The following is a 17,923-nucleotide window of genomic DNA, read 5'->3' on the forward strand; positions in this document are numbered from 1 at the left end:
ATGTCCCAGAGGCTGGTGAAAGAAGCGCGGACAGTTGATCACATCAGCGCACAGTGACGTTAGCTTGTACTAGTCTGCTCCTCTGTCCGACACTCCCGCCTGATATGCCAGTGTTCACTGGACAACATGGGTAACTGATTAATTATGTTGTAATGATGATGATAGCTGTAGCTAGCTGACTGTACTGTTGATCCCGGTTATGGTTTGCTTATTGCCGTCTTGTTCTCTTCCATCGTTCTCGCATTGACTATAAAGGGCTAACGGTAGGCTTAGCCAGCTAGCTAACATTAATTCATTTATCTCACTGCCTGATTGACTAAATAATTAAGCGAAATGTGACTTTTAGTTTGCGCACTAATGCGTGTCATCTGTCACTTGGTATACAAATGCCATGAATTCCATGACACGGCGAGATTATTTTGTTGAGATGGCATATTTTCCTTTTAACGCTGCGGAAGAACATATTTTTTTTACCCTGTCAATGTCGTGCTGCGGTCCGTTTACTCGTGGCAGTCAGTGATGACGACTACATGTGATGTTATGACATTAGCTGATTCAGTGGTTTGGGCGCCACCTAGTGTTAGTACTGTACTGTCTGGGCTCGATCAATGGTTTACTAAACAAGAAACTCCCCAGGTTTGGTCTGTAGGATAGCTCAAGCAGCTTGGAGGTTTTGAATGATAAACCTCATGGCTTCATGGCTACTGATAATATTTAGAGGTATTAATAAGGTCCAAATACAGTGAAATTGGGGCCATCATACTTACATCATAAAATGTATCCATGGTATATAGGAACATTGAGAAAAGACTTCAGCTTTCCCAGTGATGTAGTCAAATATCATCTTTCTTTTAGAATGTTTAAAGATCCCCTCCAGTCATGTTTTAAGATTTTTCCACAAAAAAGGTTAAATTATCTTGTTAAAATCCTTAAAATGACATCTATTCTCTCTCCCTCATTAAAAATTCCAGAGTTATGCAAATATATTTCAAAAGTTTACAGGCTGGACACAAGATGTGTCCTACTTCACTTTAAAGTCCATTCTCAGTGTTTGTGCACTGGAGGCTTCATGTTTCCACATCACACTTGTATATCGGACCGGAATTGGCTTCCAAATTAGTTGTGATGTCGCAAATCATGCTTGTAGTACCACACCTTTAAATTGGATTTTCAATGAGCAGAGAGAAACTTTCCTCTTTCAGCAGATGAATGTGAAAACAGCTTTCTATTGTCAAACTCTGCACATACATCATTTTACACAGTGAAGCTCAAACATCCAACAGTAGGAACAAGAAGCAAAACACATTTCTGGCAGGAATTATGGACAAGTGTGTCTGATAAACTTGACATGTTATTTTAGACTGTGGCAGAAAAATGGTTATTTTAAAATGCCTTAGCAAAACCTATAATATAATGTTGTATGCAGAAAATGTGATGCTATTTTTTATGCCCAATTCTGTTAATTTAATGTGGTCTTTCCTATTAGCAAAGGCTATTTCGACCAGCCTGAAGCCTTTTTTCTGAATTGTACACAGGAGTATTGTCAGTCTTGATTAAACCTTTGAGTATATGACTGTGGCACTGTTAATATAGGTCCACACCCATCAAGCCACTTTTTCATATTTCTGAATTGCCAGCACAGACGCATCTGAGTGAACAAACTATACTCTTATCCACACTCACCCGCTCTAGAGGCCTCTCTCACACAGCAATAATACAAAGTTACCTGGATAACGTTGTTGAGTAAAACTCCAAACCTCTTCAAATCTGGAACATGGACTTAAATTTAAAGGCTTGGTTCACCCAAATTACAAAAAACATATTTTCTCAATTATCCATTGTGGTATATAGCTATGCAGAGAGTTTAGTTTTTTTGTGCCTGCTTTTGAGATATCTGCCACCATCACACTACAGCGTAGTTAAATAAAATTTTGCGTGGTCACAGCATTGAAATATTGCACAAAAAAATACAATGTGTCTTTCCAGAAACAATGTTCCAGTTTCTCTGGATAATTCACAGAAATTGCTTTCAGCAGGTTTCCACTGTAACAACAGACATGATTTTGTAATTTGGGTGAACTAACTGTTAAAAAAAGGCTTCTGCTTAGTGAGATGAGGAACAAGAAATTTCAGTACAGAAACAGTATTGCCATTACATAGTTTATCCACCAGAGAGCACTGACAAGTTTATTACCCTAACCCTAACTGTTAAATGTCATGCCCGGTATATATAGCTTGGTCACCATTCATTCATAATCAAATTTAAGAGATCCCTATCAAAAGTCTGTGTAATCCTTTCATATCAAAAACAAATACCTGCCAACATGATCAGACTCGTCTAATATGAATATAAATATCCAGTATCAGTCATAGTCTAACTTACACTGAACAATTTGTGTAGTAAATTCAATAAATCTAGTATAAAGGTGATCTAGAAATTATATAAAGAAATAATCCTTTCTCCTTATTGGAGAAAGTTGTGTGTTTTGGATTTTCTTTATCACTTTAAGCCATATTTATAGTAAACCAGTTTCTTGAGAAAAGCCAAATTGTGGGTGTGAATGTAAGAAGACTTGAAGGCTTTAAAGTTGGTTGTGGAAGTTTGGAAGACCTTTTTAAAAAAATAGTAGTTTGACAAAACACAACTCATAACTCAGGATCTGAATACTATTATCCACTATTATCTATTTTATTACAACTTAATATTCAACAACATGTTTATAAACACACCAAAATGTTTCAAATAGAATATTTCTACTTTTTAATTCTTTCACAGTATTTCATTTTGGATCTAAGTGACCAATGGGGACCAAAAAAAAAAAAAAAAAGATATAGCAAAGAAGTCTTTAAATATATTTTGAATTTATATATTTTGACGACTTTTTATGTGTTATTGAAGTACCAAACATTTTCTTTTTCTTACAAGCGTACTTTACATCGTCATTTTTTTCCCTCCCATGTGACGTGAACGCATCATAGTATCTTTTATCTTTTAACGTGAACTCCTCATCGCCCCTGTGTATCCCACAATCCTGTTCGGCGTGGCTTGACATCAGCTGAGCTCCTGCAGCGCTGCAGTGAGCGCACGGGTGCCAGCGGCTCGGGGATCGGAGCTGCTCGGGGCTGCTCGGTGTGCCTCTCTGCTCGGGTTTGGACATCATTTTTGAAAAATTAAAAAAAAAAAAAAAAGAAACCCTGATCGGATGGAGACAGGGTTTATTTTTCAACAAGCTGCAAGAATGTGACTCTTTTATGTGTCCGTTGTTTATTTTTTTTAACCCTTTGCATTGGCGCTGATCGACGATTTGATCGGGTTTTTTTTTTTATTCATTATTTTTGTTCATCATCTGCACCTTCAGTGCGGAATACACCTGGACTGGTCTCTGGGGGACAGTCAGGGGTTAGGAGGAGATTCTTTTTTATTTTTATTTATTTTATTTTTTTTTTTACCGGGAGTGGGCAATAATATGTCCAGGCGAAAACAGACCAACCCCTTCAAAGTTGACTGTAGGTATTCCAGGTATTGTCTGATACTGTTTCACGACTTAGTTATACATGTCACGTTCGTTATCCGCATATTTCTCTGGTTGTTTGACACGAATATGTTTAATCATTTCTGCATAAACAGTGTTTTAGTTGCTCTGCTTGATGTCCGCTGTAGCCTATAGCCTAATAGACTCATATAGATACATGTAGTAAGGCAAAGACAGGGTTCCTCTTCACTTACACATCACATACTCTATTGTGTAGTCAAAGTATATTATGTCAGCAGTGTGTGTGTGTGTGTGTGTGTGTGTGTGTGTGTGTGTGTGAACGGTTGAATTAAAACAGTTAGAACGTTTTCATGTCAGCCGGCGGTGGATATCTCATTTTAGTTTGTTGTTTGTGTGAAAATACAGCACAAGACATTATTGGCTTATTTATAATTTCTTTTTTTTCTGTTTCTTTCTTATAGACACTTTTCTCTATAGATTTATAGACACTCAATTCCCACTAATTAAAATCAAACTGTGGGCAAATACTATACAACAAAGTAGTAACTGATAAGTAAATGACTAAATGAATGAAACAAATAAGCAAAGACCTTTGATGAATGTTCAATAGGTACTTAAAAGTAGCTGTATATTTGACATCTGGCAGGCAGATTGGTACAGTGCTAATATATTATATTGGAATCATCAACTTGATCTCCTGTCAAACATCAACTACATGCTCCTTGAACATAATCCTGCAAATAACTTTCATTTGAGATTTTGAGAGTGTGTGCAACCTTCAGTGGCATGTCTGGTACTTCATATCATTGTATGTATGTGAGACTGGTTCACAGGAAGTTTTTGTGATAGTGGTTTCCATCTAGTATAGCCTGTATGTCGGGGCTTGTGGGCTCGCCTTGTTTTCTGGTTATTAAGGTGTCATTTCTGTAGATAAGCTTTGCAAAACGCCTCTTAAGTGTGTTGAAGAAGAGTCTCACCATAGCTAGCTTATTGTTAGATGATGAGAGGGGACACACGCGTTTCAAGTTTTACACTCTGTGGATCTGCATGGTGCCATTTCAGTTTGTACAAGATGACAGGAAAGCGACAGAAAGCACCCAATCAGCAAAAAAAAAGGCCCAGCTATTCAAAAAATGTGGTTTAAGATGACAATTCAGTCATTCTGTCTTTTTTTTTAGAATGAGATATCAACAGTATTTCCTGCTACACTACGATCATTCCTACACATTGTCTCACATTGATTAACTTGAGTGTTTTTCTGAGTGGCACGTTGTCCTTGAGCATATTTTTTTTCAAATGCAGGACTTTTCTGACGTACCATCAATACCACTGCACATTTATGTCCTGTAGCACCATCATTTACTTCCATTTAGTATTCTAATGAAGTATTGGCATACATTATACAAAATACGTTGGTAATAGACCAAACTGAAGGTGTGGGTATAATGTCAGTCTTCCTGACTGTGCGGTACCTTCTGGCCTTCTGCCCCCTAGATCCCCTTGTTGGTGGACAGTACGCTGACCACTTAAGACACGCCTCAGCCTACAGAAAAGGGGATTGCCCAGTGTAATCTACTGAAGTTATGTTTGCTACAGCCCTCCTTTCTAAACATAGTTAGTTTAAACTGGTGTTGAAATACATCTTGCACTTGTGACTGCAGTAATCCCCCACAAGCTAATGAGATCATTTGCTGCTCTGTAACAGTTCCGCGAGAGAGCCCAAGGTTGAAGCTGAAAACCCCGAGGAGGGATTTCTACAATATAATGGTGGCATGCGTTACTGTGTGCTTCATGCTGTGACAAATGCCAAAACATTTTCTCGACGGACAAACCTCCCACCTTGTCACCGCAGTGTGAGTTTAGGCCTCAAGTGTTTTTGTACGTGGACTTTTCCTCTGCTTTCGCCTTTTGATTGTTTTACCTGTCTTTTCTTGCGAGGCATGAGTTGCATGCACGGAGCTGTCCCTCCAGAGAGGGTCAGGCCAGACAGACTGACAGACAGACCAGACAGGCAGGGAGACAGTCTGACAGGCAGGCGGGCTGACACACACACAAAGACACACACACAAACACACACACACACACACACACACACAGAATTCCAGACAATAACACAACAGTGCTGTCTGTCTGGCTATTTGTGTTCTTCCTTGAGTTTGATGTATGTCAAGAAAAACACTCTTACATAAAAGTTAATTGGGACTGGAAGTGGTGCATGATTTCTGGAGAAAAGTGAATGTTTCCTTCAGATTGGCTGTAAATAGACACCAGTTTGTTGACAGTGTAGGTACTGGTGTGGTTGCAGTACACACACACTGGAAAAAAACTCTTCTTTTTTCTTTGGAGAGTTTAACTAACATCTCAGAACATTCAGTTTTTTGAGTAAGTGTACATATGCGTGCAAACAGAAGCCGCAATTTTTAGTAATTTGACACACATTTCATCTAGTGTGAAAAGTACAGTTTATTAGAGTTGACATGTTTGTGCCAAGCAACTTGGCTTTTAAAGAACTCAGAGATGTTCAGCACAAATCCTCCCTGATTATGTGTCCTAAGGATGACAGTGTAGTCTTGTGGCCCGATCAAAAGCCCCGTGTATGTGTGTAAAAGTGACATTTTTGTCGGATTTATCAAGGAGAGGAGTTTGTGTTCATTTCAGGTGTCACACTAACCAGACAAAGTCTTCCACTAAGAAAAAGAAAGGACTGCACATTCACTGAAAACTGTTAAATCACTTCAAGTTGTTCTCTGTAACATTAGGTCAAAGTAAAAATTGATCAGATGACTGGCCCACCATCCTCGTTCTTCTCCTGGATGGAAGACAGGGGCCCCAGCGCTTCCTGCAGATTCAGACGGTGTTGTGTGTGTGTGTGTGTGTGTGTTTTGGAGGGGATGGCGGCTGAAAAGGAGAAGGAGGGGGCCTTGAATTCAACAGGACCCCCATTGCTTGGTGTTTGAGTAGAGTTTTGGCATTCTATCTTTTGTCTGTTTTGTTTTGCGCGCTGCCCCCCCCAACACACACACACACACACACACACCCCATCCTCCTCCACCTCCTCCTCCTCTCTCCCTCTTCTGTGTCTGTTGGCTGATGAGTTTGTCTCTTTGTCTGGATTCAGTCAGACACTGCGTCACCTCCTGCCTACAGACACACAGACTCAGAGATAACATCACAGTGGCAGAGACTGAGGCAGGGGGGGGTGTGGGGGGGGGGGGGGGAGCGAGGAGAGACAGATGTACAGACAGAGCCTAGCAGAGTAGCAGAGGGGGGATGGGTATCCCTCACACATCAATCATTGGCTATGTGCCGTGAAGCCAGCTTGTTGTAGTAGTTCATAGTTCAATACTCCGACCCACTCTACCAGTGCTAATGAATGCTTGGATTTCTATGGGAAAAGTGCCCAAACTGCATTCACATACCAACTTCTCACCAGTAGCAAAACAGTAGAATGACAAGCCTCCTCAAGATTATACCGTCGTTTTCCTCTAAGACAGCGAGAGGGAGAGTGTGTGTGTGTGTGTGTGTGCGCGCACGCAATACCTCAGGATTGCGACGAAGGCTGTAATTACTTCTGTCAGTCTCAGGTAACTGAAGTCAGGATCTCTCTCCCATCTCTGATCCGTGTTAATGGAAGGAGAGCACACAAGGGAAGAAAATTGGATTTTAAGCCATCATTAATTTTAGCCATCTGAAGTGGGATGTTCTGTGTGTGAATGCCAGAGGAGCGTTCAACGAAACTGTCTCCAGTGAAGCAATGTTGGCAGTTAAATGCGGGCTTGCAGGGTCAAGTGTGATAATCAGAAAAGTGAAGGGGTTTCAACCAATCCTGCAAACCATCAGGGCTGCGATAAAACAAAAGAGTGGCATCTCAAGGAGTTAAATGAGCCACATATGGGCTGTCATGGTATGAAGCTTTATCCTCCCCCTCAGAGCTGATGGTATAGATATGGAAGTAGTCAGAGCTACATACAAGCAGGGAGGACAGAGGGCAAGCCAGGCTGTTCAGTGTGTGGGTGGTACTGAGAGAGAGAGAGAGAGAGAGAGAGAGAGAGAGAGAAACACACCGAATAGCAAGGCAGCTAGCTAGAGGAAAATAGTGCAGGCTGCTTCCCCCGTGGGACTGCAGCATGGCTGTCGAACAGAGCTAGCATGTATCTGTGAGTGTATATGTATGTGAAAAAGTGGGGGTTGGGATGCAAATGAAGTTAATGTGTGTGTGCACATATACATGTCAGCGGGCTTGCCTTTGCCGTTTGCTCGCACAGCATTCATTATGTTTCAGTGTCTGGTTCGTATGAAAGCAGCCTCATCCGTAAAGAAGTTCCATAGTTCCAGCGGTTTACATCTTATGTGGATCCCAAAGGACTTGAGAAAAATGTAAAATTGTGTAAATAATTTACCAGTCTGATCACTTTTGCTGCCTTTATGCATGAATCATCTCTACGTCTCTGCGTCTCAAATGGCAAAATGTTGTGAGATGAGAAGCCTGGGCACATTTTTCACAAAATTTAAAGTGTGTGTTTCCATGGACAAAACCAGATCGACATCCATATGTGAATTGATCAGTGTTGAAAAATTCATACCTTCTTGCAGTATATTATGACAGTAGATGCTGTTTCTATGTTGCTATGGAGATAAAGCACTCCTGTGCTTGATGTAATATATGGATAAAAATGTCCTCTGTGTTCAAACAGGCTGAATTTATTGGCGTGTTTGGCTCCATATTAAATATTATGAATAGCCTTATTTTAAAAAAAGTACCTGTTATTGAAATAAATCCACTATAAATGTAAAGAGGGCGAGCCACCACGGTGCACAGTCATAGTGCTGTCTGTTCATGGTATGCAGGAAATTATGCTGTCATACAAAAACAGTTTCGCTAATTTCTGAAACCTGAGAGATGACTGGTTAGTTCTTCTATTCACGTGTCTCGTAACATTTCGTGAAATGGCAACCATAAAAAATAATTGACTATTTTCAGTTCTTTAGACTCTCACGCTGGTTTCACCTGCAGACTTCACATGCTGTTCTTGGCATTTTGTTACCCATTGATTCATCGTCAAATTAACAAGCACTATTAGAGCTTTTCTTAAACAACGATACAGTGGTTTTGCAACATGAAACTCCATTGTGTCATCATCATATGACTTTATAATATGATGTCAAATTTAATGGTGCACAATACAAATGAAATCCTCTGTCACAGTGAAATTTTATATAAAACAATTAGGTTTATATCCTGATATGATACATTAGAATAATCAGTCAGGAATGTCTGTTTTTGGCCTCCCCAGCAATTTAAATACTTGAGTAACTTGGCATTGATGCAAAAATCATATAAAAATCCAATTTTTCTGTAAAGCAATAAACTAAATGGCAAAATCTCTCACAAAAGACACATTTATATCATCTCATACATAATGGCATATTACCCACCTGTAGTGTTAAGTGTATATTTTCATGTCATTTAACATACAGTATATAAATATTCTAATACCTGCCGCACTCCTCACTTATCTCTCCAGTCAGAAAACTCCATGGTGCTAACTGGAAACACTTATCTGACTGACTGTTACTTGTCTTTACCTCCAGGGCCATTCCACACTTCAGGCATCACAGGACTTCAGCACACTATTAACATGGATGGCAGGGACGAATTCACCGAGGACAGTGAATGCTGCAGCAACAACTCCCAGGAGGTCCTTGGACAGGATAGCATCTCAGGTACAGGATGGAGGGATGTAACAGGGAAGGACTGGATGGACTCTGTAGGACATCCTTGGACTGAGGGGTGTTAGTGAGAGTAAGCCCTGCTCTGTGTTCTGTTGTCTGTCTGTATTGATAGGGCTGTGTTTGCCTCCATAGAAGACAGCGATAGTGACCCTGACAACCACGGTGAAGACTCATCCTCCAACACCTCAGCCGACGACCACATGACCACCAAGAGAACGCAGTGCCGCCTACAAGGAGCGGGAGTCAAAGAGGTGAGAGAGCCGGTACCCACGTCAAGTGGTAAAAATGGGCTGGAGAAGTGTAACTGAGGAAAATGTTGTGTAAAATGGTCAATATACCTTTTACATAACATTACAGGTGCAGTACACTTTAATTTAACATGTCCCATTTAAAATAAAAAAAAATAAAATAAAATAAAAAAAACATGCACAAGCTATTGTAGGTTGAACTAGTTAACACAAGCTTGTGCCTCACCATATATTCACACTCAGATATATTGTACAACTTGTGGTTCATAGATTCACAAGGTTTGAAGTGGCTGGCACTGTGGCAAGACTTGTGTGGGCTGTGAAAAATGATGAACTTGGTAGCCGCAGGTTTTTTAAACTCTCATCCTCCAGTTGTGGGTGAAACAGCAGGTGATCTGAATATTAATTTGGATAAAGATCAGTGTGTAATGTGTGTTATAGTAGTCTATGCCACTCTATGATTTGCTGCAGTTTTAACAGTGTTTAGTCTAAGTTACTGTACAGATCCATTTAGCTGTGCGGATTCATGCCTCAGAAAAATAGCAGATACTTTGCCTGAAATTCAGTGGGAGGTCAAAAGGAACAGGAAGTAGTACTATCTGTTATATCTGACATTTTCGCAGTGTTTCCTTCTCATTAGATCACATGTTAAAAGTTGTAAAACTCAAACTGGATTTTATCCAGTTGCAGTGCACAGATGTATATCTACCATTCATGTGGTGGCTCTTTTTCACGTATGAAACTTTAAAATTGTCTATTTGTTAAACTTGACAACCAGTCATTAACCAGTTCACTATTTTGAGATGGGTTTTATGTGTATATGGTAAATAAAAGAGGTCTTTTTGTTTACCAGCAAAAACGTTTTAGAATATTGAAGGATCTTAAATCACTTCTACAGGGTACAACAATGCTTGGATAAACCAGTATACCCCTACTTATTAAACAAAAATGGAAGTGAAAAATCACAGGCACTTCAAATTGGTACACCACTGGTGTCAGCCAATATGTTTTGTGCCTGGACCTTCTGTTAGAAAACGTTCTGCATTTCAGTTTGTGCCTGAGTCACATCTGTGACAGTACACGGCATCATGTCACTGTTAGTGAGTCATCAGGGTTGTGAGAATTCTGCTCATTCACACGTTCAACACATCATCATATAGCAAATGCAGCAAATGCTTCAGTTGGAGGCGTGTGAAACGAGTAGTCTGTCCACGAAGACCCAGCTAGAGACAAAAAATGTGTAATGTGTGTAGCCTTATTCTTTATGCACCAATCTCATAACATCATCAGTAACTCACTTTTACTTAAAAGATGTTGGGCTAAAAATATCAGAATTGATATGAAAGTGTAGGTGATGTGAATGTATTTTACTAGTGTTTCTCCTGAAATCTGTTTTAATGGTGCTTGATTTTCCTCAGGAGAGCGAGGAAGGGTCAGACCACAGCAACAACTTTGTATGTCCTCTCTGCACGCTGGATTTCAGCAGCCCTGAGAAACTCATCTCCCATGTCTACCAGGTGAGAACAAGACTTGTCTCGCCCGTCCTAATCAAGTACAGAACCGTGAAAACAAAGCAGCTTTAGATCCTTTATTACAGTCTGTTTCAAATAAGCTGATTGTAGGTCACCACCTTTAAAGCCCCTAAGCAGCTTTCAGCATCAGTACTTGAATGAAATGCAGGTGGACAGTGAAGGTGTTGACTTGTATGATCCAGTCTAGTGTCATGTAGTGAATTAAAATCCCATCATGAAGTTGGATTTACAAGGCAATACATTCTTAAGTTGGTTCAAGTTCAATACAAGTGATCAAAAAATTACATTTTAGCCTTGAGTGCTCTGAGGACCATATCAAGCCATTTAAATGTAGCCCAGATTTTTATTAGATAGATAATTATTAGTAATATTTAATATGATTTTAACCTATAGACTTCATTTTCAAGGATGTGTCATAACTTTTGTAACTTAAATTTTTATATATTTTTTATATTATCATATAAGCATCATTTAAAATTTGCCATACACATTTTATTGTAGGACATTAGTATTCAATTTAGAGCAGGAAATACTGAAATCACTTCACAGGACTTGATTTGTTAATGTCCATTTTGATACTATCAAAATATTTATTTTTTAATATTTGAGTTTTCTAAATCATTGATCTCCTGCAGTTTAAAATATGTTGTATAAATTCATTAATATTTCACAGCAATATTTCTACTGTTGTAGTATTCTCCTTTATGATTGGTAAATGAAACCACCAGAAAAGTGAAAATCGCCACTTCTTCAACTCCGTTGTTAACTTTTTTTCTTTCTGATCCAAGCGACCAACTACATTAAAAAAGTTGACAGCTTTCCTCTTTTGCTGTCGGCGGTGTACTTAAAACATCTCTTTTTTTTACCCAGCTTCTTATTTTGTTTTTTCTGTCTTTAACAGCACACGACTATGATGAGCAACACCAAGAGCTATGTGTGCCCAGTGTGTGGGCGAGCCCTGAGTTCGCCTGGCTCGCTTGGACGGCATCTTCTCATCCACTCCGAGGACCGCCTCTCCAACTGCGCTGTCTGTGGCGCACACTTCACAGACACCAACAACTTTAACAGGTTGGGCTCATTTCCAGTGTAGCTCTCATCTTACACTAGGTGGTGAACGCACAGTGCTTTCTTTTTAAAACAAATATTTAGATGAATCTGACATCAGATAAGTTATATGCTGTATTTACCTTTTTTTTAAAAAGTAAAGCCGTTAAAAATTAAAGTTAAAAAAAAAAAGTCAAGTGGCTCCACAGTTTTTAATTAGATTAAAGATAATTAATAAATATTTCATAGCAAATAAATAATACACAATACAGTTTGCATCTCATAGTCGATTTCTGTCTTCCTGGCTTGTTTTGTTCCTGATCATTTTCCTGATGTTTTCATTAATCTTTAAACACTTCAATCCAGATCTGAGGGTTCAGTTACCTTCAACATGAAACCGGCAGACGATTCAGGCACTTGATTCAGCAGGAGAAACTAATTTAGATAGTGCAGATCAAGAATGATTTTTGCAGCAGCATAGTGAAGATTTTATTTTAAAAACTGCAGGTCACAAAGCATTGAATAGACACATATCTACGCCAAGGTTTTTATTATTAAAGTTATATAATATATATATATATATATATATAAACAGTTGGCCTGTACATTTTAAAGATGAATTGAAATAGTCTTTAATAAAGTTCACCCAAACACAATAGAGCAATTATTCTCAAAAGTGTGAGATTAGGCAAGATGCGGAACATGAGGGATGAATAAAATTAATACTGGTATGACAGATTTAATGGAAATAAACTTGCGCGTTGCTAAGCAACTACCATAGTGTTTCAAATTTAAGCAGCACTGGCAAGGTCAGGACACGTAGTAGAAGGAGAAACATAGAGGCTGTAATGTACTGTATTTCTGACAGGAGGGAAAAGAAAAGAGATGTGCTCATACAGTCAAGTGTTAGTTTATCCTCATAAAAACCTGCATAAGTATGTTTCAACTGAGCAGGAACTTCGAAAAGCTGAATCTTAGTGGTGTGTGGAAAAGCTATTTGTTATAGCCAGCAGTAATTAACTCTAAATAAAAGAATTAGTATCAGAAGGCCTATATGTACATAAATATATATTGTGTGTCACTGTAAATATGATAAAGATGGTGGAACACTGCCACTTATAATAAAATGCCCCAGAAACCTGTAAAATGCTGAATCTTTTTATAACAAAGTTATAAATGGATTATGTCTTAAAGTAATAATTTGACAGTCAATACAGAGGCAGACAATCAATGCCAGTAAATGTAAAAAAAATTCTCAAAATTACATTTTCATATTTTTTTACAATTCTAAATAGTGTGTCTGAAGGTACGCCTGACATACATGTTTTGTTCACCCAGGGTTTCTGAAAAGTTTCCTCCTCTAAAGGTGTTCACAGCACTAAAGTCTTTTTTTAGCTAACCACAGGTCAGGTGACACAGTGTCTCACTCATCACTGAAATCAGTGGACTGGGAAATGAGTAAGACGAGATGAGTCATTTTTTCCCCACAAGACAAAACGGTTTCAAATCATGTCACTATATCAGCTTGATGGACAAAGATGTTGCTCAGTTCATTAATAACATTCACTCGCACTTGTAGTTTAAATTTAAAATTGTGCCTCATTCAGCCACGGTTTCACCTGTGAAGGTTAATGCTGTTTCTTTTCTCAGGGAGAAGCTTAAAGATGTTCTCGACACAACCAGGATGGATGTCACCGGTGACAGGGACTCGTGCTCCATGTCCCAGTCGCTCTCCAGCAGCCCCATGTCCAGCCCGGGCCCAGGTACTCACTCCTGTCACGGACCGGGCCCTAGCCCCAGTTCATGTCAGGGCCCTCAGTCATGTCAAGCACCTGACCCCAACACCAACCTATGTCAAGCTCATCGTACCTGCCAAGGACCAGGCCACATCTCCAGCCAGTGTCAAGGCCCCAGACCATGTCATGGCCCAGGACCATGCACGGGTTCCGACCAAGGGCCCTCCTTCCCCTCACTGCCCGACAGTCTCCTCTCTGAAGGGCCATCGCTCGCCTCTATCCCTGATGCTCTTAACTCCTCTTCCTCTGGCCTTCCTCCTATCCCAGACATCCTCAGCCCTATGCCCGTGTATCCTGCCGGGGTGCTGCTGGTGTGCAACAGCTGCGTGGCCTATCAGCAGTTGGTGGAGGCCCAGTCGCCGATGCGAAAATGGGCTCTGCGCAGGAAGAACGAACCCTTGGAGGCCCGCATGCAGCGCCTGGAGCGCGAGCGCACGGCGAAGAAGAATAAACGCGCATGTGAGACGGAAGAGGAGAGGGAGATGAGGAGGCTGCGGGACCGCGAGGCCAAGCGCATGCAGAGGATGCAGGAATCAGAGGAGCAGAGGGCACGCAGGCTGCAGAGGGACAGGGAGGCCATGCGTTTGAAGAGGGCAAACGAGACGCCCGAGAAGAGGCAGGCCAGGCTGATCCGCGAGAGGGAGGCCAAGAGGATCAAGCGGCGACTGGAGAAGATCGACCCTGCTCTGAGGACGCAGATAGAGCATGACCCTGCCGCTATGGCCGCCCTCACAGCAGACATGAGTCTCTTTCAGTTCCCCTGTCCCATGCCTGTCCCTTCCATTGATAATGGTCTGTTCATGAAGCTGCCATAAGCAGACCTGGTCGCTGGGGAGGAAACCAACTGGCTTCTAGCAGCATTGTTAAGCTCCGTACTCCACCATCAGGCTATCATGGTCGCCGTGAAGCATTCCTAGCTGGTTTACTCTCAGCTCCCAGTGTTGGAACAGCTTCACACACAAACTGCGTTGTTAAATACAACAAAAACTACTTCAATTCCTAATTTATTACAGTCTAGAAAACCTTAAGAACAGGGTTGAGTATGTTTCATATTGTATGGATGATGACATAAAAGCATGTTGTAAAGAGATTTATCTGTTCGTCAATGGGCTAGCAGATGTAACACAGTTCATTCAAGTAAGAGCAGTTATACTTCCTTTGAGGAGAAAAATCTTTTGCACATGGACCTTCAGTGATGGGAGTGGGGACTTTGTAGCCACAGCCCCCTCCTTACTGGTCCACTCCGCCAGCCCAGTGACTCGGGTTTACCGGTAGCTACACCTCTCTTCAAGCTGCCACCGTGAGTCCCTGGGAAGTTCACATTCAGTCAAACTACTACCTCAGCCGGCGCCGTGGTGGCGCCCTCTGTCCTGTGGCTTACTGCGTTCCAACTCCAAGCTTCCAAAGCTCTATATGTACTGTACACTACTACAGAGGATGCGGGTTGTTTTCCACTATTTGTGTTTGCATTTATCACTCAGGCACTTTTAATAGGACAAAAACATTCACAGGAGCAGCTGATTTACAAACACACCAGTAACCACATGTATTCGCCAGGTTTGATACTCTGAATGTTTTGTCCTATTGAACACGCCCAGTGTTGAGCAACATTCCCCCCCTCATCTCCTGAGGTGTACAACTCAATGCGTACGCCTCTTACATTCTCTTTGCCAATCTCTTTTCCTTTCCGTACATCGTTACACTCCAAATAATCTGCCAATGTTTTGTATTTTCTGTTACAGAGCTTTTCTTTAGCTCATAAAAACTCAGTCTGTGCTGCTGTTACTGTACTGTACAATACATTAGTTACCTCTTATATATTTTGGGCTCATCACATCAAGGAATATTGTATTAAAAATGTTCCGTTTAGTGGTCACAATGAAACAGTTCCTAATACGTTACTTGTTAAGAACAGAATTTGTTACATTACTTGAACTATACCCGCAAAGATGCATTAGTTTGCTTCATTATGAGTACATTACAACATGAAAGTGGGGTTTTATTATAGAGGATCATACACAGATAACGCGTCCCGTTGCTTTGTGCAATCTGTGTAGCATTCACGTGCTTTGTAAGGCTGCAGTACTTTTGAAATCTATCATTTGAACCACTTAATTTATTTCCTGCGTCAGCAGAATTGATGAAACATATTTAATAGTGATTCATATAGTATGACAAGGGGAACTGGTTTTTGTTTTCCCATCCGTTACTGAGCACTGGGGCCTAATTCCATGACACATTCAACTCATACTGGGAGAGAGATTTTGTTAATCTATATTCATTAACCTCATTCCAGCACATATTTATGCAATATGATGTGAATATATTTTTCTCGTGGAAATGTTTTGATTATTTTGTTACCGTCAGTGGTATAAAATGTTTAAATTAGAGGCCATGTCTGGGATGGACCTCCACCCCCCCCCCCTCCTCCCCTTCCTTAGTTTAACTTTCTGCCTGTAAAGTTACCTCCAATTTTTCTTGACTTCACGTCTCCAGATGCAAACATTTACATTGTCAAATGACCAGTTTCTGAAATATTCCTCAATGATTATCAGAGACACAAACAAGTACTGGTTCTGTTTGAGTCACTCCTAGACCAGAGTCAATCTACCTGACTGTTTGCTAAAGCAGCAAATTTTAACAGAAAGTTTTTTTTCATCCTCAGCGGCTTTTCTAGGAGTGCATCAAACTTCTATGCAACTGATGTTTTATTTATTCCGAGGGAAATTAGTTCACTTTTCACTGAAACTATGCAGAATGCGACTTTTAATTTAAACAGACTTCAATGTAAAGAGTTTAGCTTCTCAGGCAATTTAACTCAGTGAGAGAGGCCTCAGAGCCTAGATACAACACCCTGGTCCATAAGACTCATTTATAGATCTATCATACGGATGTGATAGCAACAGTTTTTAGTGTGACTTTTCTAGAGACGTGTTGTCCTCAAAGATTTGTTTTCTCTTCCTAGTTCAGCACATGAAAGCTACAGGGTCTCACTGCCATCCTATTCATGACATACTGTACCAAGGGCAGATCAGTGTTCTCGACAAAGGCTTCAGGTGTCATTTATTTCTCTCTTCTCTCAGACTATGAATACTGGGTATTCTCAGAGGTTGCTCTTTGAAATTGCTGTGATTCCCCCCTTTGCCCTACAGTGGAATAACGCGACAGAAACTGCGGTGTCCGTGGTCTTGACATACTATTTCAAAGAAAGTACTATGAACTCTGAAGTTTTATGTCGGTCTTTATGAGCAGTACTTTCAGTATGGATTAGGTAAGCACTGCATGTCGTGAAACTGCACTTGTCCTAGAATGGTTCAATATGAGCTTGTGTTCTACTGTTAGTTTTATGCCTGCCTGTTTTTTACAGTTTAATCAAAAAGAAACGTGTCGTTTAAAAAAAAAACAAAAAAACGTTGGCCTTTTCATTAATTCTATCAGGATTTTCCTCTCAATGTCCATGTTTACAAAAGAAAATCTCTCTGAACAAGGCCAAATGAATGAGCTAAACTGCTAATGAGAACATTCACGCTAGCTGCGATATCAATGCATTCTGACTGGATGGCACTTTGGGGCCGCCATCCTCTGTTACTGGATTAACAGATGTACAGATCATGATGAAACCTGGTAAAGAATGTGGAAATAAACATTGACTTTACTATAATGGTAATGGCCGGTGTCACTTCACTCATTTTTTTCTCATGTTTTATACTCTCATGTTTTCTATACTTGTAGCTATAAGGAAATGTTACTGTATTTCTCAACATCCTATGAAGCATCAATAGCTGGTGTGTAAACGGTTAATGAATGACTTATAACGTAGTTTAACAGAGCCGCAATCATATTTAATGATATATAATAATAATAATATATGAATATATATTAACTGAACATGTGTATAAATAATTCACTGGCAGGTTTAAAACTTTATAAATGTCTTCAAAACTCACAAAGACCTGCTGAGCTTTAACATTCATTCTTGGAAAACTCAAGGTCCACTTACTAGATGTCTTTCCTGGCATTCATCAACAAATAGTGTTTGTTCAGTTGTATTCATATAACATATGACAAAATATGTT

General features: G+C 40.1%; 1 protein-coding gene across 4 annotated transcripts; it reads left to right on the forward strand.

Annotated features, from left to right (window-relative positions):
• The first annotated feature begins 2 nt into the window (after positions 1–2).
• On the forward strand, positions 3–17,514 carry znf821 (zinc finger protein 821). Of its 4 annotated transcripts, none has more exons than XM_067589535.1 (6): positions 3–130; positions 9,087–9,218; positions 9,360–9,478; positions 10,894–10,992; positions 11,909–12,075; positions 13,702–17,514. In XM_067589535.1, exons 1-6 carry the CDS (start codon positions 127–129, stop codon positions 14,660–14,662), a joined length of 1,482 nt encoding a protein of 493 aa, XP_067445636.1. In that variant the 5' UTR covers positions 3–126; the 3' UTR covers positions 14,663–17,514. The 4 variants fall into 4 exon arrangements, with proteins under 4 accessions (XP_067445636.1, XP_067445629.1, XP_067445620.1 ...); XM_067589528.1 differs by lacking the exon at positions 3–130 and adding an exon at positions 2,911–3,507 and having other exon boundaries at positions 9,363–9,478; XM_067589519.1 differs by lacking the exon at positions 3–130 and adding an exon at positions 2,920–3,507.
• The last annotated feature ends 409 nt before the right edge of the window (positions 17,515–17,923 follow it).

The sequence above is a fragment of the Thunnus thynnus genome, chromosome 1 (genome assembly GCF_963924715.1).
Source record: "Thunnus thynnus chromosome 1, fThuThy2.1, whole genome shotgun sequence".
Taxonomy (NCBI): Eukaryota; Metazoa; Chordata; class Actinopteri; order Scombriformes; family Scombridae; genus Thunnus; species Thunnus thynnus.

Excerpts from the sequence above, each read along its gene's own strand:
- znf821 (XM_067589519.1), top strand. The coding sequence starts at position 3,468 with ATGTCCAGGCGAAAACAGACCAACCCCTTCAAAGTTGACT. Across the intron at positions 10,993-11,908 it reads TCATCTCCCATGTCTACCAG|CACACGACTATGATGAGCAA; the intron begins GTGAGAACAAGA and ends TGTCTTTAACAG. Across the intron at positions 12,076-13,701 it reads GACACCAACAACTTTAACAG|GGAGAAGCTTAAAGATGTTC; the intron begins GTTGGGCTCATT and ends TTCTTTTCTCAG.